Below are 22,467 nucleotides of genomic sequence, written 5' to 3'. Positions count from 1 at the left end.
CGCTGGGTGATGTCTGCCCTCAATGTGTGCATTACTTTTGACACACACAGAGTATTCGTTAGGGTATCAATTAACTGGAAGAACATAAAAACTCCCAATATTTGGAAGTTAACCACGTACTTTTAAATAATTTCCAAGACCAAAAGAAAGTTTTAAGGAAAGTCAAAATATATATTGATCTAATTGTAAAAGAAAATTTAGGACCAGGAAAGAGTTTTTCTATTTGAAATAAAGGGAAAAACTGGTAAATCAATCTTCAACAAAAATCAAAGTGCTTGCTCTGCAAATGACCCCATTAAAAGACAAGTCAAGTAGGGGTAAGCATGTGCAAACCACATGCCTGACAAAGGATTGGTATCCTAGATAAATAAGGAGCACACAGACCATAGAGCACAACTTAGAATGTGGTTCTGGGCCCTCATCAAAGAAGTCTCTTTTTGCAGCCGCTAGGGGGTGCTGCAGAGATCCACAGCCAGTCAAACTGCACAGATTAAGTGACGATGGTGTATGCAGCAGCCTCAGCCCTACATCTACAGTGCAATCTGTACAGGTAAAGCTCAGGGAACATCACAGAGGAGGCAGCTGAAAGACTGTGAGCACCAGAGGACCAGGAGGCCAGCTGTGAGATAGGATCTCCTAAACATGACGGGGACACCTATCCAAGTTTAACAATATGGCTGCCTGAAGAAGACCTGCAAAATGACCACACCAGCTGATGTGACACAGAGAGGGTAAATTTTACAAGACCACCATATTACTTTCTGTTTGTTGCTACAACACTCTGACCAATAATGACGTAAAGAAGAAAAGGTTTATTTTGGACTTGCAGTTCTGGAGGAAAGGCCTAAGAGGCACAAGAAGACAAGAGATCCCATCTTCAACTGAAAAAAATGAAGCAGAGAGAGCAAAGAAGTCAGGCAGGCCTGCTCCAATGATGTGGTTTCTCCAGCAAGGCTCCAACTCCTCAAGGTTCCACAACCTTCCCAAACAGCACCAAACAGTCCAATATGAAAGCACACAGAAGACATTCTCATCTACACCACCACAGCCCCTCCTCTAGAAAGAGCTACAGCTAAGAAACAGCACTCGGGAGGCAGAGGCAGGCGGATCTTTGTGAGTTCAAGGCCAGCCTGGGCTACCAAGTGAGTTCCAGGAAAGGCGAAAAGCTACACAGAGAAACCCTGTCTCGAAAAACCAAAAAGAAAAAAGAAACAGTGGCTGGGAGGAAAAATCAGTTTTCCCCAGGGATGATCCCCCTGACAGGTAATCCAATGCCAAGTGCAGTCCTAAACACACAGACATATGAGCAACCCTGAACGAAGTCAGTAGGTTTTACGTGCGTGCGTGCGTGCGTGCGTGTATGTGTGTTTGTGTGTGTGTGTAGCAATAATACTTAAAAATGAGATCACGAGTGGGGGGCACTGCAGTAGGAAAGGGACAGGGAGAAGTGGAAATGGTATAAAAACAGTATTTGCATTTTTGAAAACTATGCACAGCCCATGAAGAGCCATCTCAGGTGAGAAGAAATGAATGGCAAATAAGCACAAGAAAAAAACGCTGATCATCACCAGTCATCAGAGAAACGCAAATACAGCACTGCGAAGACTAACTACACACTTTCTAGAACAGTTCAAATAAACGTGTCAATACAACCACTGGCAAATATATAGAAAATGCAGATCCTTTATACAAGACTGGTAGGAATACAAAATGATAAAGTCACTGTAGTTTTTCTTAGGAAAAAACCACCTACCATATGATTTAATAATTAATCACATGACAAAAACTTGAGTTCACATAAGAACCTGCCTAAAAATGTTCACGACAGTTATCTGTAATAATGCCAAACTGGAAATAACTAAGATGCCCTTCCAAAGTTGAATGTTTAAACTACTTCCTATCCACAATATGGCAATAAAAAAGAAATCACATGCAAAGAGCCACCGAAATAAATCTCCAGAAAACTGTAATTATAAGGCAAGAGTCAAGCCAGGCTCTCAGAGCCTGCAGCGCCCCCCTCACATACCATTCTTGAAATGACAGGATAATACGGATGGACATCAGATCTGTGGTTGACGAGGATGCACAGGATGGGCGAGAGGAGAGAAACTCCAAGAAAACAAGAGTATTTACCTCAGTTTCTTCAAAAACACAGACACCTTGAGAGACTCTTGTGATGGAGGCACTCTGTATCCTGACTGTTTGAATGCCACTGCCTAGCTGTGATGGGGTGCTGTGCTTGGGGAACGTGCTATCAATGGGGAAAACGGAATCTCTGTTGGTTCTTACAACCTACTGGTAAATCTGTACCCATGTCCCAAACATGACTAGTACCTCAGGGGAACACAGAGAAGAGGAAAATGAAGACTATGAATGAATGAATGAATGAATGAATATCTTTTACTTATGGAACACTTCCCAAGTCCATAACTACACTCTGTTCTTAGGTATTTGATTAGCTACTCAAAGCCTCTCCTCACAGCTGCTGTAATCTCACATGGCTTTCCCACAGTCTGTGTCCTGAAAGCATAAAACACACACAGAATGAAGAAGAAAATAACGCTTCCTGAACCTTTCCCATATGGAAAAGCACTTTTGTTTTTCAATTTGATGTATGATCTGCTTTGCAGGGTTATGGTTTCAAAGCTTTCTCATTATACACCTGCATGACCAAGAAAGAAATGACTTTGGGGATGATCAATTCATCAATCTCCATAAGGCCATACTGAGAAGTCTTCAACAATGTGTATTTGTGTGAAATTCAACACCTGTCAGATTCACACCTTCGATTTAGATAAAAGAGAGAAGTGTCCATTCTTTCCAAGACACTGAGGGAAAGTATGGAGACGACTTCCTCAGGAAACAGTGTGTCGAAGGAAAACGGGGTGAGCCCGGGATGTAAGGGTGTGTCTCATTGGACCATTGCACACACCAGAGCACGCTGCTGCTGCACACACAGACGATCAAACGTCAACTTCTGAAAGGGGTCGGGAGAAGAGGGAAGGAATCTGGCGAAGGTCCTTACAATCCACTCAACTAGGGTTATTAGTCAAATAAGCAAAGCTGTAAACTGCTGTCTTCAGACCCCTCCCAGAAGATGCCAATTTTATAGGGAGACAGAGCTCAACTTACTAGGTAGTCCCTATGAGGACCGGATGGGGAGGGGACGGGGGGAAGTGAGGGGAGCGGGGGAAGGGGAGAGAGGGGGAACAGGGGCTGATATGTAAAATGAAAATATAATTAAATAAAAAAAAGAGCAAGAAAAAAAAGAAGGTACTCAGGAAAAAAAAAAACACTCTGGCCACAAATCTGAACAAAGATGAATAATGTAAGAAATGACTGCTACATTATCAAGTAATTTAATAAAGTCACTCCCTCCTTTGTATGTAATAGGTTCCTATATTACAAGGGTGTGCAAAACTAAAAAAAAAAAAAAAGGTTGCTGGAAAGCTTCTCTCCAGGTCCCACCAAGCCCCGCAGTCCCACAACCCACATATAAAATAATCACTCAGATGCTTATATTACTTATAAACTGTATGGCCGTGGCAGGCTTCTTGCTAACTGTTCTTTTATTTTAAATTAACCCATTTCTATAAATCTATACCTTGCCACATGGCTCGTAGCTTACTGGCATCTTTACATGCTGCTTGTCCTTGCGGTAGCTGGCAATGTCTCCCCCTCCTTCTTCCTGTTCCCTCAATTTTCCTCTCTCCCTGTCCCGCCTATACTTCCTGCCTGGTCACTGGCCAATCAGTGTTTTATTTATATAGAGCGATATACACAGCAAATAAATAACTAAACAAAGGAAGTAATTTCATCCTCATTGCCCTGAGAACCAAAAAACAAACAACAAAAACACACTATGGCATTAGACAAATCTTCTCAAATATTGGTGTTCTAGTTAGGTTTCTGTTGCTATAATAAACACCATGACCAAAAGCAACTTGTAGAGGGAAGGATGTATTTCATCTTACAGGTTACGGTACATCCACAGGAGAAGCCAAGGTGAGAAATCAAGGCAGACACTTGAAGCAGAAAGCACAGAAGAACACTGCTCAGCTTGCCCAGCTACCTTTCTTAGAGCTCAGGCCCACCTGCCCACACCCATCACCCACAGTGAGCTGGGCCCTCCTACATCTATTAGCAACTAAGAAAATGCCCCTACAGACACGGTCATAGGCCAGTCTGATGGAGGCAATTCTTTGGTTGGGGTTCCTTTTCTAAAAGGTGACACTAAGTTTATGTCAAATTGACAGCAGACGCTAACTCTAACAATTATCTGCATATTTATCAATCTTAAGCAACAAGTATTACAATCTGAGGGGAAACCTGGTCTTGTCACGACTGTAATGATTCCTACCTCTGAGTGAATAGTATTAATGTCACCCTAGTTTTCTGTCCATTTTTAAACAGCAGTGGAAATGATGAATCAGCCTTAGCTGCAGTATAAAGCTGGTGAAGCTCTCAACACTTAGGCCTGAACTCCGAGAAGCACAGGAGGTCACATTTCCAAATGCCAGCTCGTCAGCTGGTGATGGGATTCTGCATTCTGCACACTGTAAGAACTGTAGCAGGACTGACGGCAAGCATATGGAAAACAAAAGTCAGTCAACAAGCCAGGAGGCATCTGTGCCAATAAACTCACACAGGGAGATCGCCACCTCTTTTCACCTTAGGGGAAAAGACAGTGTGATGAAGGTGGAGCCTAGCCACTAAGTAATGGAGAGGGGATTAACAGGGAGACAGAGACACAGAGAGAGGGGGAACAAACAGACAAACAACAGCAACAACAACAAAAAGAGCACACATTAGGACACTGACATTCGCCCCAGAGACAATGAAACATGAGCCACTGTCAAGTCGGTTTAAAACCACAGGCCTGTGACAAATCCCTGAACATGCCTAACAGCTCAGAGACCCCCTTAACCTAGGCACAGCTGTAAGAACCAACCTTGTTCCGAGATACAGTTACAGATGATACAGACATTCAGATGTGTAGATACTCCCCAACTGCTACCACGCTGTTCTGATCACTCCCTACTGCTGGATGCTGCAACTCTGGAGTTATCTCAGTGTTGTAACTATTCTAAGAACTTACTCAACAAGCATCCAATAATGGCATCCTATGCTCTAGGTACTATGATAGGCTTGCAGTTTAATGCTAAAAGGAAAAAACAGAAATAGCTACTTTCCTAAATCTAACATTCAAGTAAATAAAAGATCCATTGATGATTAGTAAGTAAGCAATATTGTATGTTATTGAGTGATAAGAATAAAATAAAAACAGGGTCAGGTTAGAAATGGTAGATAAGAGTATAATTTTAAAGAACATAGACAAGAAAACAAGACCATATAAACCCGAAGACCTGAGTTCAATGTTAGGAAGCCACGTAAAAAGCGCAGTTTGGTGGTACAAATGTGTAATCCCGGCACTTCTCCAGTGACACAGGAGGAAGAGACCCATAAGATGGGAAGAGGAGACAGGAGGACAGGCAGCTCTTGGATGCAGTGGAGAAGCAAGAATAAGAGAACTTTGGACTAAAGTCTCAAAGGACCATTCTGGTGGGCACTTGGAAGACAAGAATGTGCAGTTGAAGGCCTGGCCTCTGAGGGTTCAGAGGGAACATGGTCTCCACCAGGGACGGGGTCAGGGCATTTGTGTGATGTGCTAGAAAAGAATCTAGCTGCATCTTGCCCTGTCCTGAGAATCTGAGTGAGCTTACATTTAAAGGTAACGGACTAATTCATTTGGTGGAGGAAATCTGAGGACAGGGTAGCCCCTGGGCAGTGGTATAGTTAGTTAGTGCTAACTGTGCTCATCCAGGTCTGTAGTAAGATATGAATGAGAAGTTGGGTGAAGAAGGGTGTGTGGCTGTGACCTGGGTAGACAGCAAAGTATCTGTAGTAGTCACAGAGTCTCGTGTTAGGGAAGAGTAACCCAGCATTTTACACCAGGACAACACTTGCAGAAGGCTCCATCTTGCGTAAACGCAAATTCATTTGAAAGAGAAAACTAAGAATGTTCCTGAACTTCAGTCATTCTTAAAAGCCTCTTTGTTTGTTTATTTTAAAAAGTCTTGCTATATGTTGCCCAGATTTGTCTAGAACTAACTAATGCAGCCCAAGCTGCCCTTGAACTCAGGGTGATCTTCCTAAGAGACTGTCTACCTCTACAGAGCATACAGTGCAAATCTCTGGGAAGACAACCCATTGAGCAGTCTCCAGAGGACAGCAGGAACATGCTGCTTTCAGCAGAAGTAAAAAAGTAAAGGGACCAAACCAGTGATCTACTTTCAGCACTCTGCTTTTCATGTTACCAAATCATCAAGTCTTAAGAGGCAGGGATGCTTATTATAAACATTACAACTTAGGGATATGCCCTGACTCTACCCTCACTTAGGGACATGCCCTAACTCTACCCTCACTTAGGGATATGCCCTAACTCTACCCTCACTTAGGGACATGCCCTAACTCTACCCTCACTTAGGGACATGCCCTAACTCTACCCTCACTTAGGGATATGCTCTAACTATAGCTTCACTTAGTAATATGCCGTGACTACACCCACCCTTAGGGATATGCCCTAACTATAGCTTCACTTAGGGATATGCCCTGACTATACACTCAAGTTACACACAAGGGTCAGCATGGTCTCACTTTCAATGTAACAACTAAAAGGCCTATACTTCTTGACCTATAGACTTATCCAAAATACCTACCATGAGACTTCTCTCCAAATTCAAATTTAAGATGTTGATAGGACACATCAATGACTTTCAAATTGCTATGGCTCTCAGTCAAAAATATATGAATAGTACAAGTTTGAGGACAGTGAAATGTCATTCAACTAATGATCTCAAAATTGGCAACACTGAAAAAATACATCAGCTGTATTTAGCAAGTGCACATCTTGGAGCACGATGATGTAATTGGGGTAATCTTGCTAACAGCACAGTTCTTTGGCATTAGCAAAATCTTTATTCAATTTGTTAATGGTTCTGGTCTCAGCCAATTACTTAGGGGAGAATACATTTCTGTTTTGAATAAGACTGATTAAGGGTCTCTTCGATTAAAACCTTTTAAACTGACTGCTGTATCAACAGCTAAATCCTTCACTTTTTGTTCCCTAGAAGACTTTCCATCTGTTTCAAGCTAAAGCAACTCTTCCTATGTTCTCCTTTTTAAAGAGGGAAATTTAGATGTCTGGAATCTAGGAGTCTAAGAAGATCCAAGAGCTGTAACATCAATGAACCACACACACACAAAAGCTTAAAGTAGAACAAAAATTAAAGTAAAAAAAAGTACTAGGAAACGAAAAATGCAATTCACATCTCTTCCCTCAACTGTTGTTCTTTTCTCACCAATAAATAAAAATATCCCTCTTTATAAGAAAAGCACACAGACTCAATTTCAAAATAGCACCATTTGTGAGTCAAGGACACTGTTCATTTAACAACTATTTCTGGAGACTCCGCTATCTTCCAAAGGCTACTGCAACAGTGAAACGACAGAATGACCAACACAGACAAGCAGTTCTGTCCTTGTGAAGTTCGTATTACACAACAGAAGCAAACAATTTAAAAAATATACAGGTAAAATATAAAGTAACATGCTATAAAATGAAATAAGCATCAATAGAAGGCTCTTCCAATTATGACGGTCTAAGATAAATGTCACCTTTAAACATAGATCTGAAGATGGCAAAGGAGCCAGCCATATGGACATCCAGTAGAAGAGCCTCTGAGGCAAAGAGATCAGAGGGATTCAGAGTGAGCCAGGTGGGAGATAGGAAGCAGTGAAGGTCAACAAGATAGACAGTGGGCTGAGGGGGGACTATAGGTCACATATGCAACTGTAAGAAATGAATTCTATTATGAGCAACAGAGAAACCTATTCAAGGATTTGTAGTAAAAGGGGAGAATAAAATTGAGTTTAAAACAATCATTGTTGGTGTCCTGAGCTAGTAAAGATTGAGAAATAGTTTGTGTTATGTTAAAATTCTTAAAGACAAAAGTTATAACCCTCAGTCAGGATATTTTTCTATGATAATTTAAGGCAAAGGAAAATGATTAGCAGCAGGCAGAAATTTAGGGGAATTTTACTTAAAAAAATAAAAGGACTCTGACTGTTACAAGGGAACCATATAGTGGAGAAATTTACATGTTTCTGACTTTTCCTAATCCTTATAGTGTGGGATGGCAAAATCTCTAACAGAAAGCTTCAGCAGTTTGGGCTTAAGGTGATCAGTGATTCCATTCCTAGATTCATATTCAAGGGAAATGGAAACATATATCCATAAAAGGACTTGTCCAGTAATTGAAGTTACCCTACACCCAGGATGATGCTCATCCCAGAAGCTGCCAATAAAAAGGCCAGGGTCAGATGTAGGACACTTTCCCTCAAGGTGTTGGTCAGAACACTGCCAAAGCAACACAGGCCATTGCCATCGCTCTTGACTGCCCACAAACTTGATAGTAAGGCCCTAGTGCTTAAGACATCACATTCATTGACCACAGGACATGAACTGACCAGAAAGATTCTTCCCTGCTAGCTGGGGAAGGGAAAGACATCAACTGTCTTACCTTGCTGGTGAACTCTGTGAACTGCAATAGTGACCGGCATGACAAGATACGCCCATGAGTGCAACTGTGGCATGAATGTTATGGGGGTAACCAACCCCTTTCTAGTTGGATTTAAAGCCATCTATACAAAAACAAACACATCTGGTACTGTAAATCTGGCCAAGAACACACGGGTGAGGAGCTCATAGGCCCCACAGGTGAAGCTACAATGATTATTCTGCTAAATGGGCAAAGTAACAAACTCCTTTCTACATTCATATCATCTACCCATAGATTAGTTTCCTTGAGCGGCAATGGAGGTGAACGCAGAAGGCCACAACTGATCAAAATGCAGAGAATAAATATCTGCGGAATATTCGGCACAAATAAGACATCTATATCACATACTGTCCAAAGCTCAGCACCATCATAGAGGAGGAGGCAGAAAGATGTCAGGAAGGACTGGAGCCAAACAGTGTCTTCTAACCACAATGGGATGTTTGCACTCATGAACTCATAGCAGCTCTGGTTGCCTGAAGAATATCTGCACAAGATCAAGCCAAACATATTATAGTATAGAGTAGGAAAGGGTTCACAAGGCCCCACACTAAACAAAGGAGCTGTGGACCGACTGTGGACAGACGACGGCTCCAAGGTAAGAATCATATTAACGTTGTGACCCTCTGGAGGTCAGGGGCTTTGTATCTGGGGGAGGAGATAAGCTATGACAAAACAAAGATCTCTGGGGGTGGAGGAGTCTCTCTGAAAGAGCTGTGAAAAAGCTTTAACTTAAGTACTTTCATTTTCTTTCACTGACCTAGTAATTCAGAAGAGTAAGTCCTGAGGGATTTTGCTTCTTGCACAAAAATGCCAGAGTGCATGTAGCAGTTGTGACCCACTTGGGAACAGTGGCAGGTGAAAGATCTAATTGGAGAGGTACGTGGTAACACAGGCATCCTAATGCAAGCTTAGGGAAGAAAAAAATCTCCCGTGAAAAAGCAAACACATGAAAACAAACTGTGTAGGCAGAAATGGAAGTATGGGAGCATCATGGGAAATGTAGTTTGAAAAAGTAGCTTGGGAAATGTAGTAATAGCATGACACTAATCAGAAAAGTGGTCTGGGAATCGCAGTTTTCAGCTAAAAATGGGATACTACCCAAATACTCTGGGATTTTCAGCTGAAAGTGACGTCTCTTTCTTTCTTTCTTTCTTTCTTTCTTTCTTTCTTTCTTTCTTTCTTTCTTTCTTTCTTCCTTTCTTCCTTTCTTCCTTTCTTCCTTTCTTCCTTTCTTCCTTTCTTCCTTTCTTCCTTTCTTTTTCTGGCTTTTCTTTTCTTTTTTTTTTTTAATTTATTTATTTATTATGTATACAGTGTTCTGCCTGCAGGCCAGAAGAGGGCACTAAATCTCATTGCAGATGGTTGTGAGCCACCATGTGGTTGCTGGGAATTGAACTCAGGACCTCTGGAAGAGCAGGCTGTGCTCTTAACCTCTGAGCCATCTCTCCAGCCCCGAAGTTTCTTTCTTAAGCGCTGCTGGAAAGCTTGGCTTTACCTCCCAGGAAAAAAAACAAAACAACAAAAAAAAACAAGAAACAGGTGATCAAAAGCTTGCCTCTCAGGAGACAATTAAAGTACTAATATTGTTTATCAACAAATCATTTTGAAAGCCTTAAAGCAAAGGAAAGTGATTCCTACACTGGGATATTACTTTAGGCATGGGAAAAATTTACAGGCAAGTAAAAATAAAAAACTTGGGTTGTGTTATGAGATACTAGAAAGGACAAATGAGAATAATCAGAAGTTCTGCAATAAATGATTCCTTTACAAATCTAAAAGGGGGATTAGGAGGCAGGCACTCAAAAAGAAATGACTGCATTGTAGATGGGGATCAAACTTCAGAAAATCTAGCCATATCAAAAAACAGTTGCTTCACTTGAAAGTTCCCTATAAGAAAGCAATGCTAAAATAGAACGCTTGCTTAGTGAATGCACTGATGTTTGTGAGAACAGAAAAAAAATGTACCAAGTACTAAAGGTTGAAAAGCTTCAACCACAGTCTAAGCTGAACGACTCATAATCAGAGTCTATCACAGCTGCTAATAAAAAGAGAAGTTAATGAATGAAGTGAAGCTAATGAAGGATGTGTTTCATGAAACATCTAAGTTCAGAAACATCAGCATTGTTAAAAGAACCCGTGGAAAATATAGCTTAAAAAAATTAAGTAGGGGGAAATTCAGAGTTTGGTGATGAGTATGGAACAGAGGAATATCAGCTCTAATGAAAAGTTGAAATGAAACAAAATTCAGAGCCACACTGCTTTTGCCTGACTAGCAGTGGATCAATGCAGGCTAGAGACAGTGCCTAATAGCTGCACAAGGAGTTTTTGCTAAGAGCTTTATGGCAGCTCAATACAGTAATTTCACCTTCATCCTGAGGCAAGGATTTTCAGAGCAAACCGAAAGTTCTGTTGTAACAGAAATGTTTGCCTGAATTGTGGCACAGAGGAGCTGCAATGAGTTGGGTAAAGGGACACCCCCTAGTTAGAAACCATCTGCCGCTGAGCACACCTCTGCCAGTTCTGGAACAGCTGAGAGAGCTCAGCAGGACAGGTGACTTTGGAGGACTAGCATTGTCCTGAGAGTGTTACAGCCCCCTAGCAACAAGTGTTACAACTCCACAGCTACTGCACTCACTAAATCCCAGGGTGGAGGGAGAGCCATTGACAAATTAGGCTCTTGTTTGCAACCCTCAAGAGAACTTTCAGAATGACAGCAAAGCTGACTATAAACTCTGGACTTTACTGTAAGCTCTGAACTTTAGAAATGATTTGTGTACTTCTTGTCTTGCTAATAATTTAGCTAAAAAATCTCTTCTAGATATCAGTTAAGAAATCTCTTCTAAGCCGGGCAGCGGTGGCACATGTCTTAAATCCCAGCACTTGGGAGGCAGAGACAGGCAGATCTCTGTGAGTTCAAGGCCAGCCTGGTTTACAGAGAGAGAGAGATCCAGGACAAGAACCAAAACTACATGGAGAAACCCTACCACCAAAAACCAAAAACCAAAAAAAAAGAAGAAGAAGAAAAGAAAAGAAATCTCTTCTAAATGTTAAGAAATCTCTTCTAGATACTTTCTAGTGTAAGTTAGTTCTGTTAAGAGATAGTTCTTCTATAGATATGTGCTAAAGTTTGTAAAATAGTCTCCTTATGAATATAAGTTTATAAAATATAGTTTCCTTATGATTATAAGCTTGTAGGAAGTATAAATAAGTATATGTTGAATGTGAGTTTGTGAAATGTATAAATGTTGAATGTGAGTCTAAATGTTTAATGTAAGCTTGCAAAAAGTGTAAATATGTACAGTGACAATAGTTGAGTGAAGAGAGTTGTTAATGTTTGTACTAGAATTATGTTGATGTTAATGAACCAGAGTTTGGTAAAAGCTAAGGGAATCTTTAAGTTTGATGTAATTTATCTGATGCGGTTTGCATCAAGAGTTTATTGATTTTAAAAAGGGCTTGGCACTGCTAAGGCTGTTGTTATAGACATCTTAAGACCCACTCCAAAAAAGATACGCCATCTCTATCATCCTCTACTCCTATACTGGGAGGCATGGCAGCTACAGAGATCACTGTGGACGGTTGTGAGCTCAACAGGAACCTGGGCCAGAGCTGAGTTAAGCTCAGTACCCCTCCTGCCAGAGGCTGAAAGTCAACGACAGGCAACTTTCTTCTTGATAGCTTCCAGCCTAAGACAGAGTATGCTTGATGGAAAACCTATTTCCATGATGGGTAATGGAAGAAATAATCAGGAAAAGACCCTAAGACAGACCTCAGTCTATCTGATGGGGCCTAAGGAACTCTTTAAAAAAATTAAGAGAAGGGACCTGTGGGAGCTCTCACAAAGGGTTTTCTAGTGAGATCTCAGCTTGCTTTACACAGCAGGGCTACATTAGGGGTTGGCTTGACCATGTGCATGGTCACCAGGTGTTTGAGATGGTCTGCACTTGGTCGTGCTGCAGAGGAAGTCTTCAGCTCCACCCTTTGGCATTCCTTTAACAGCCTTTTAGTTAGAGAAAGAAGGGGCTGGTGAGTTTTGAGCCAGCCCCTCCCAAGGCTATCCTATGTTTCTAACTCTCTCTCTCTCCTCTATATTTCTATCTACATATTCCTCACTTCTCCCTGCTTAAGAATGCCCCGGGGGAAAAAGTGGGGGCAGGCCCCCCACAATAACCATAGATTTGTAATGCTCTTCTTAACCCTGGCCAAAGAAACAGTGGGCAGTAGTCAATGCAGACTCATAACTGGTCAAAATGCTAATAAGAGACTGAGTGCTCATCCATACACGGGACATCAATATCAACTCCCCCATCCCAAGGCTCCAGGAACATGACAGAGGATGAGCAGAAAGGATGTAAGAGCCAGAGAACAGCAGGGGTGCTGTGCAATGTCCTTTGGATATGACATGGCGATTGCACGCATGAATTCATATCAGCTGTGCTTTCCTGCACAAGGCCTACAGAAGAGCAAGCCAGCACAACTCCAGCACAGATGAGGAAGTGGCTCACAGGTCCCATCCCTGGCTGAGGAGCTGTTGGTAGCTACCGGCTGGTATAGGAGGAAGAGCCAGTTTTCTCTGGGGATGTGGCCATTGGAAGGCTGCCTATGTGGATGGCCCCATACCCATACAGGTAGCTTTAACTGGACTCGGTAGGGATTTTTGCTGTCATTTTTGTTTGGGTGTTTTGTTTTTTGTTTTTTCTTTAATTGAAGGACATAAAGTTGGAAAGAGGCCATGTTGGGGGCAGTCTCAGCGGACTAAGAGAGAGAGGAAAGGGGGTAGCTAAGATAAAAATGCACTATATATATATGTATATAATTCTCAAAGAATAAATAAAATTGTTCTAAACAAAGACAGGTATATAACAATAAAATACATGATTTGCTTGTTATGTTTAATACAATAAATCTTGTAATGGCCTAAAGGGAATTATTTTAATGTTTAGAAATATTATTGTCTTAGGGAGTAATGTCTTGGCCATCCATTTTTAAATGCAGGTTTTGTAAGAACCTGCATGAAGATAATAAAATTTCACCAAGTAAACACAACGACTGTCTATTTTGAGTAATTCTGTATGTAAATGGTGAAATGAAAAACAGGAAGCTGTGATTGACAGGAGAAAATCACATTGAACACACTATAAACATTCAAAACAAACAAGAGTTATATTTATACTTAAAAACTCCCCAACATATAATGCCTCTTAAGAAGACAAATCAATGTGCAAGCTACTTTAGAAGGGCTAATGACTGGACTGCCATACATTTTTCATTACCTTACTTTTTAAAGGTATTTTAGAAACAAAATACAAAAACACAATTTAGGAACAGTGCCTATAAAAAGGTCTCAGAAACAAAAGCTATTATTGCCAAAAATACTTGACAAAACAGTTTTCACTTTTAATATGGCTCAAATGTATTAAGGGATTCCAAATCAAAATTTAATGAATAAAATGAAAAACCACGTTTATTTTCCGTGGTCTGTAACGTAGTAAGTGTTAAGACCACATAGGCCTTGTGACAAATGTCTGAAAAGCACTGCTGACAGTTGGCTCTGATAAGGCGGAAGACCACAAAGCCGATATGCAGCAGTAACATCTCAGTCTCCAAGAGATTACGACAGTGTTTCTGAAAAGTCAGGAGACAGAATTGAAAATTCCTTTCAGTCAAGCATTAGAAAAAGGGGTGATGATGGTTTTTCAAGCCTCTCTTCTACTTACCAGATCTAAATAATACAGACATAAAGAGGTGTTTTCCTACTATGCCTTTCAACTACTTTTCTTTGATAAAGAGACCACACATACACAATGGAAAAATGCATTCTCCTTGTCAAATGGTGCTAGAAACCAGCTATGCATAAGAACACAAAACCAGGCTCTTCCGTCATATGCAAAAATTAATTTTAAATCAATTAGATACTTAAACACTAGGCATAATGAATGCTACAGGGGAAAAGCTCTTTAGGCATGCTCTGGCTGGCGGCTTTTAGGACATGAAACCAAAAGCAAAGGCCACAGACAAAAAAGCAAACATGATTGTGTTAAACTCAAAGTCTTTGAACAGCAAGGTGCAAAAAAGAAAAGGGCACCCTGCGAAATAGAAAAAGATCCACATACCATATTATCTGAGAAGGGTCTAGTGTTCGAAACATAAAAGAATCCAAACAAAGATCAGCGAGAAAGCAATCCAGTTTTTAAAATGGGTAAAGATAGGCTGGAGACATGACTAGGCAGTTCAGAGCACTTGCTGCTTTTCCAGAAGTCAAGTGCTCACAACCACCTATCATTCTAGCTGCAGGAAACCTGATGCCCTCTGTGGCCCCGTCAGGCATCAGTACTCAGGTGCATAGATACACACACATACTTACACACACACACACACACACACACACACACACACACACACACACACACAATGTAAAAATAATAAAGTACCTGAGTAGGTGTTTTGTAAACCAGAGACTACCAACAGGCACGGCAAAGGTGCCCAAAGTCACACTTGAGGAACACACCAATCCCAGCCAGAGTGGGATGTCCTCTCTGCATGGTAGTAAGGCTGTCATCACAACAACAACAACAAGAGGGGCTGGAGAGGCTGCTCAATGGTTAGGAGCATTAGCTGCTCTTTCAGAGGACCCCAGCTGGATTCCTAGCACCCACAATCATCCATAACTCCAGTCCGAGGTGATCTGACACCCTCTTCTGGACTCCCATGAACACCAAACATGCAAGTAGTGCACACACAGACACACATGCAGGGAAAACACCCCAAAACATAAAATAAATTTTTTAAATTAAAAAAAAATAAAAAGACCTGTACAAGATAACAGACAGAAAGGGACCCCTGGGCACAGTCAGTAGAAACATAAATTGGTACATCTATTACTGCAAATGGTAGGAGTGTTCCTCACAACACTGAAAACTGCCATTGATAGATTCTGGGAACTGAAATCACAGCCATCAGCTGTGTAGCCACTACTGAATCCATCAACCCGCAGTGGACAGATCCAAGCTCATGGCCACACAGCCAGCCCTGGTGAAACTCAGTGGTCACAAAACCGACTGAACAGGTATGTACACAAGGACAAAGCTCTGTAGGGAAGGCAGAAGTGTCTGTGGGCTGCAGGGTGACAAGAGAGGTCGAGGCTAAAAGTGGCCACTACACATTGTGTACACATATGAAACTGTCAAAGACAAATTTAATTAAGACAAAAAAGATTGGAAATAGTACTACCATGTGACCCAGGAACCCCTTGCTAAGTATATATCCAAAAGAAATGAAACTGGCATCTTGAAGACACCTGCACATTCATGACCATTGCAGAACTGTTCACAACAGCCAAGACCCATTAACAACCTAAGTGTCTGTCAATGGATGAATGAACAAGAAGACATGGCTACATATTCACAATGGCCTGCTATTCTGTCATTCATATATATGTGTGTGTGTGTGTGTGTGTGTGTGTGTGTGTATGTATATATATGTATATATAAAGATAGCTTGGGGACTGAAGAGAAAGCTCAGTGGTTCAGTGCCCTAGACCTACATGAAGGCTCAAACTCAACCGTAACTCATGTTCCAGGGAATCCAATACCTCTTCTGTCCCCTACTGGCACACACATGGTACACATACACACATACAGGCAATTTCTTCGGCCCTTCAACTTTATTTTTTAGAGACAGTTTTACTACATTACTACACTGTCCTGGCTTTCCTCAACCTTGTGACCCTCCCTTCTCTCTTACGACTCCCAAGATGCTGGGATAACAGACAAATGCCACAGCATCCAGCCCTTAAGTTTCTTTTTTCCATTTTTCATATTTCCTGTGACAACTTCGTACTCCTAAGCAGCATCTGAACCTATCGTTACTATCTCCAAAGGCAGCTGTCCAGGAGACACTGTGAACTACCCACCCCCTCCCCCCTCAACACAGAAGGAAAACACAAGCAAAATCAGACTAATATAAGGAAGATTTTCTAAATGGAGATGCTTTAAAAAAAAAAGAATTTCAGGGAAGCAAAATGACAAACTGAAGTCTGCACGGGAGGCGGGAAAACAAAGAGACTGAAATAATGAAAAAGCAAGGCAAAAGTCCAAGGACAATCAGACACGGAAGGCAGGCTCAGACGGAACATTTCCTGGAGATCGAGAGCTAACAGTTAGAGGGAGACAGCGTTTTCTTCCCCAAACTGTCAATCAAGTGAGACAAGTACATAAGGACTAGCAGGGCCGGGGAGATGGCTTGGTCAGTAAAGCAACTGCTCTGCAAGCTTGCAGACCTGAGTTCAGATCCCCAGTATCCGTGGAACCTCGACACCGGTGCGACAGACTCAGGCTGATGCAAGGTCACCGGCCATCCTAGTCCAGTGGAATCAGGGAGCTCCAGGGCCTACAGGGAAACTCTGTCTCAAAAAACAAAATGGGGTGGGGGAGGTGGATTGAGGGAAACACCCAACATGACCTCTAGCACTCACACATACAAACACACATGAAAACACACATATATATGACATAGATAAAAAGGGGGAGCTGTATAGATGGGGGGTTCTCTGTTGCAAATATCCATGTAAAAATAATTATAAAAATGTACTTCACTGCCTGGCAGTGGTGGCGCACACCATTAATCCCAGCACTCGGGAGGCAGAGCCAAGCGAATCTCTGTGAGTTCAAGGCCAGCCTTGTCTACAGAGAGAGTTCCAGGTACTTGAAAATAATTGAAAGAAATCTATTTTTTAAAGGTCCTATCCCTAATTAGTGAATTACCAGAGTCATATAGTCATAGGGCAGGTCAAAATAGAAACGTTAAGGCATAGAGAGATTGCTAGCACTTCTTGGGTTCAATCTCCAGTATCAGAGAAAAAGTATTTTTAAAGAGTTAATTCTATTTCTATTTTCAGTATCTAACAATAAACAATGAGAACCAATATTTCAAAAATAGCATATTTATAACAGCTTTAAAAACAAAATAAAATACTGAGCTAAAAAATAACAAAATATGCACAGGATCTGTGACAAAAATAAAGAACACTGAAATAAAAAATTATTCCTCTACAAATTCATTGTTAAATCAAACACAATCTTAATATGCCAGCAAGACTGCTTGTAGATACTGAAAGCTGATTTTTCAAATTTATATGTAAGAGCAAGAAACTAGAATACCCCAAATGAGAACAAAGCCATCGAGCTCAGACTATTTTTTTTTAATTGTGTGTGTAGATCAGGCTGGACTCAAATTCACAGAGATCCCACTGCCTCTGCCTCCTGAGTGCTGTGACTGAAGGGTACGCCACCATGCTTGGCTCTCTTACAATAAAGCTCCAGTAATTAAGACAGAGGGATATTCTGACACAAAGACAGACAAACAGATAGAGGAATCAGAAAATTCAGAAAAAGACAAACACATGAAATGATTTTTACAGAGCGCAGAAGCAATTTGGAGATAAAAGGATAATAACTACAGTAACAATGTTGGCATGTAGTGCAACAGACAAAAGCATGGCCTTGGCCTGCACCTTGCACCTTAACCAAAAGCAGCTCAAAATGGATCTCAGGTGTACACGAAAAACACCAATGTTGTACAAAACACTGATAAGAAACAGAAGAGGAAACATCTGTAATACTACCTCTGTCTATAAACTCTCAGGCACAAAACTGAGCATGGGGTCAAGAACATCCCAAGTGATACACAGAGACTCAACATAATTAAAGCTTTGGCTGTGTGGGACACACAGCTATGAAGAGAGAAAGACAGCTGCAGACCAGCAGAAACACTGTCCCATCACCGATGTCACAGAGAGCTCGAACTGGAATTCAAGTCCCAAGTGAAGGGAACGCAGGCAAGCACCTCTCTCTGTTAAACCTGAGAAAATGCGTCTCTAAAGGACGTATGCCTACATACAACGAGGTGGTATGCCTGGAATACAATGAGATCGATCTACAGCTCTGTCTTCTCTCAGATGGAGCACAGTTAAGCAAAATATCCAGACACTTTACCACAGAATGCATGACGGGTCCATAAAAAGCTGTCAAAACCGTGTGTTAGAGATACAAGACAGCACCACAAACTTAATGCCTTGGTTTTAAGAAAAACAACAAAAAAAAGAAAAGCAACTGGCAATACTAAGTGCTGCAGAGTCTGAAACCGCTACCCCAGCACATTCCTGGGAATGCAGAACAATGCTCATCCTTCACAGCCACTCCTGGACAGCAGGGCAGGAGCAGCTCCCTGCTCACCTCAGATGTACCATAAATCCGTGGAAAAAATCTTTAGCAAACTATCAGCAAACCAAACCAGCAGTCTATTCCAAGGATGACACAGGAGATTTACCCCCAGGAACACAAAACTGTTTGCACATCAGAAAACTCACTTCATACAAAGTGTGAATAGGAAAAGGCAAAATCTGCCCAATCGTCCCCAACTCTGTGAGGTTAGGTTCGCGGAGCGTCTCGTGACACAGCTAACTTTCTGGCTCTCCCAGGGTTTGGTTTATGGGAGTTGACAGATGCTAAGTCAGTACCTATCACACGCATGGGGTTCTGCTCAGCACTGACGCAGATGCACAAAAGACAAGCAAGAATATGACTCGGTAAATGTGAAAAACAAGCCTCACCTGGGAACACAGGAAGAATCACTGCCAAGGGTGTAAGGAGACTATCTCATTCCTATTCTTAAATTACAAATGTATATTTAAAACTGCCAAAATTAAATCATGTGGTAACAAATATGCTAATATGTAGAAAAACTTAAACAGGAATATGGAGCTGGAAGTTTCTCCGGTCTCACCCTATTGCGCGAATCCTAAATGGTCTTATAATAAAAACCCGCTGCCAGATATTGGGGTAAATGCTGAAAGATCAGAGAGACAAAGGAACAAGTCACTAGAGAAACTTCTCAAGGGAGACAAGATCCTATCTCCATGAATCCTCCGACTGAAAGCCTCTGAGTCCTCAGCCAAGAGGCTCTAGTTCCTGTCTCCTCACGCCTTATATACCTTTCTCCACCCAGCCATTTCACTTCCTCCTAGTGCTGGAATTAATGGCATGTGTGCTTCCCAAATAATGGTAACAAAGGCAGAGATCTCAAGTGCTGGGATTAAAGACATGTGCGCTTCCCAGTACTGGGATTAAAGGTGTGTGCCACCACTTTCTGGCCCCGATGTTTAATCTAGTGGCTGGCTCTGTCTTCTGATCCTCAGGCAAGCTTTATTTGATACATAATGTATCACCACACGGCCCAGCCCCTTGGTCTGGATGAATCTCTCCCACCTGTGGTCCCACAGCTGCTTATAAAATAATCACTCAGAGGCTTAATACTAATTATAAACTGTACGGACTATGGCTCGGGGTTCTTGCTAGCTTGCTCTGATAACTCAACCCATTTCTATTAATCGATGAATCGCCAAGTGCTCTGTGGCTTTACCTGTGTCCCGTGACATGCTGCTCCTTAGAGAGAGGGCTGACATCTTCCCCGACTCTTCCCCTCTTCTCTCTGTATCTCTGCTTGGATTTCCCGCCTGCCTCTAAGCTGCCTTGCCATAGGCCAAAGCTGCTTTATTTATTAGCCAATGGGAGCAACAAATACAATCAGAGTGTACAGAAAGACATCCCACAGCAGGAATATTTGACTTTTTGCCTTACTTTACCTCTTACCACAATATTATCATTTTCAAGATTAGCTGCTATAATTTTATTGAAAAATATACCTTGTGAGGGCCCAGAATCCTCTGCCTGAACTTCTCAACCGTTTCTTGACCCATAGCTGACCAAGCGTTGGCAAATGCTTCTGCTTTGTCTTGTGTGAGATGAATAGTCTCCAATTGCTGCTGCAGGGCAGCTGGCTTCACATTGTGGTATACAGCCTGTCAAAGGGGGCAAGCACACACAGCCTCAGGCTCATGCAGTCCTTGAGCTATAGACAATACAAAAGTATTTAAAGCAAATTAAATTGTGTGTGTGCACGCGCACGCGAGTGTGTGCATGTATATGTGTATGTATGTACGCGCGCATGCACACACTGGAAATAAGTGCATATGACAGCAAGTTCAGGGCCTATAGATGCCAGAGGCATTGGGTCCCTGAAGCTGGAGCCACGGTGTTTTAAAGCAGCCTGGTTTTGTGCTCATACATACATACTGTTCTGTTCCATACATAAATTGAGAACAATTTCCTTACAAACCCCATCCTGCTCTGTTCTGTTTAACTACATTCTTTTTCTACTAAGGCTCACCAAACTTAAAAACCAGTCATCATGATGATCCAGGTTAAGGTTTGACTATGAAGTGTCCCTCACAGGTTCAGGTGATTGAGCACAAATCCCAGGTTTTGAAGCAGATGTTGGAAACTGAATTTGGGTCCCCTGCAAAAGCAGTAAGTGTTCCTAACGGCTGAGCCATCTCTCCAGCCCCAGCATTGAAACAATTTAAATAAAAAAGACTCCATGGCCCTCTTGCAGGCATTTTCAACAGTTCTATTAATAACATACAAAACAAAGAGCTAAAGGTCATGGTAAGTAGGCCTAACTTGCTCAGGCTAAATGTTTTGTTTTGCTTGTGGTTTAAATAACACTAAAATTACTTAGCAAAGTTTTATTTCATTTATCTCACTTAATTAAAGTTTCAATGGTTTCAGCAAATAGACTTTTCCCAAGGAGTCCTCAAAACTACCTCTATCAACCAAAGTTACACATAACGAAAGAAAATTCTACAATAATTTTAAGAATATCTGTTCTGTTCCATACATAAATTGAGAACAATTTCCCCACAAGCCCCATCCTGCTCTGTTCTGTTTAACTACATTCTTTTTCTACTAAGGCTCAGCAAACTTAAGAACCAGTCATCATGATGATCCAGGTTAAGGTTTGACTATGAAGTGTCCCTCACAGGTTCAGGTGATTGAGCACAAATCCCAGCTGTGGCACTCACTCTCTTTGGAAGATGTAGAGCCTGTTAACAGATGTTCCCACTGCCTCAGTCACAAGCTGCTCCTACCTCCATGATTTCCTAGATGGACCATATCCCTCAAAACCCCATCCACCAAAATCAACCCTCCCTACTCTGAGTCATGTATTTGGTCCCCATAACAACAGATGAAAGAGGAAAGTGGTACAAGAAGCGGGGCTACTGCTGTGACAAAACTGACCATGGGGTTTACAGGCCTGTGTCATAGTATATGGAAAGAACACAGGCGAAAGAGTTTGGAGCCACAGGCTGGAAAAGCTCCAGAACGCTGCAGGGAGACCCTGATGTTGACTCGGAGAGAAATGCAGATAGGAAAGATGATGCTCAAGAGCTTCAGAGAGGAACAAGGACTCCACCAGAAATGGAACTAGAAGTCATTCGGGTTAACGTCTGACAAGCCATGTGGCTACATGCTACATGTGCCCTGAAATTTGAGTGAGGCTAAATTAAAAAATAATGGACTGGGGGATAAACTTAAGAACACTAGCTGCTCTTCGAGAAGACATGGGCTCAGTTCCCAGCACCCACATAGCTCACAACTGTCTGTAACTCTAGTTCCATACCCTCTTCTGGACTCTCGAGGGTACAGGACACGCACATGGTGCACAGATATATACGCAGACAAAACACCCATAAACATAAAATAAAATAAAATAAAATAAAATAAAATAAAATAAAATAAAATAAAATAAAATAATGGATGAATACGTTTGGTGAAGGAAATTTCAAGGCAGAATACAGTCTGTAGCATGGTTATTGCTCACTGCCCTTAGCAAGGTTTTGTCAGAAAAACTAGAAAGAGAGAACACATGGAAAAAGAACCTGGAACACAGTCAGAATTAAGGACAGCCCAGGTACGGTGGACGCAGACAACGTGGCTCTAATAGCTAC

At 41.6% G+C, this 22,467-nt stretch overlaps 1 protein-coding gene across 2 annotated transcripts in view; it reads right to left on the bottom strand.

The window, feature by feature from the left end:
* The window catches only part of Commd10 (COMM domain containing 10), a 125,678-nt gene that overhangs the window by 97,866 nt on the left and 5,345 nt on the right, over positions 1-22,467 (bottom strand). For both annotated transcript variants that reach the window (XM_006977654.4, XM_042263935.2), the window contains exon 4: positions 20,323-20,478. In XM_006977654.4, the coding sequence (XP_006977716.1) occupies positions 20,323-20,478 (156 nt within the window). The remainder of the gene's footprint in view (positions 1-20,322; positions 20,479-22,467) is intronic.

Source organism: Peromyscus maniculatus, chromosome 19 (assembly GCF_049852395.1).
Source record: "Peromyscus maniculatus bairdii isolate BWxNUB_F1_BW_parent chromosome 19, HU_Pman_BW_mat_3.1, whole genome shotgun sequence".
Classification (NCBI taxonomy): domain Eukaryota; kingdom Metazoa; phylum Chordata; class Mammalia; order Rodentia; family Cricetidae; genus Peromyscus; species Peromyscus maniculatus.
The sequence above is the reverse complement of the archived record's forward strand: the minus strand, read 5'-3'. Positions and strand labels throughout refer to the sequence as shown.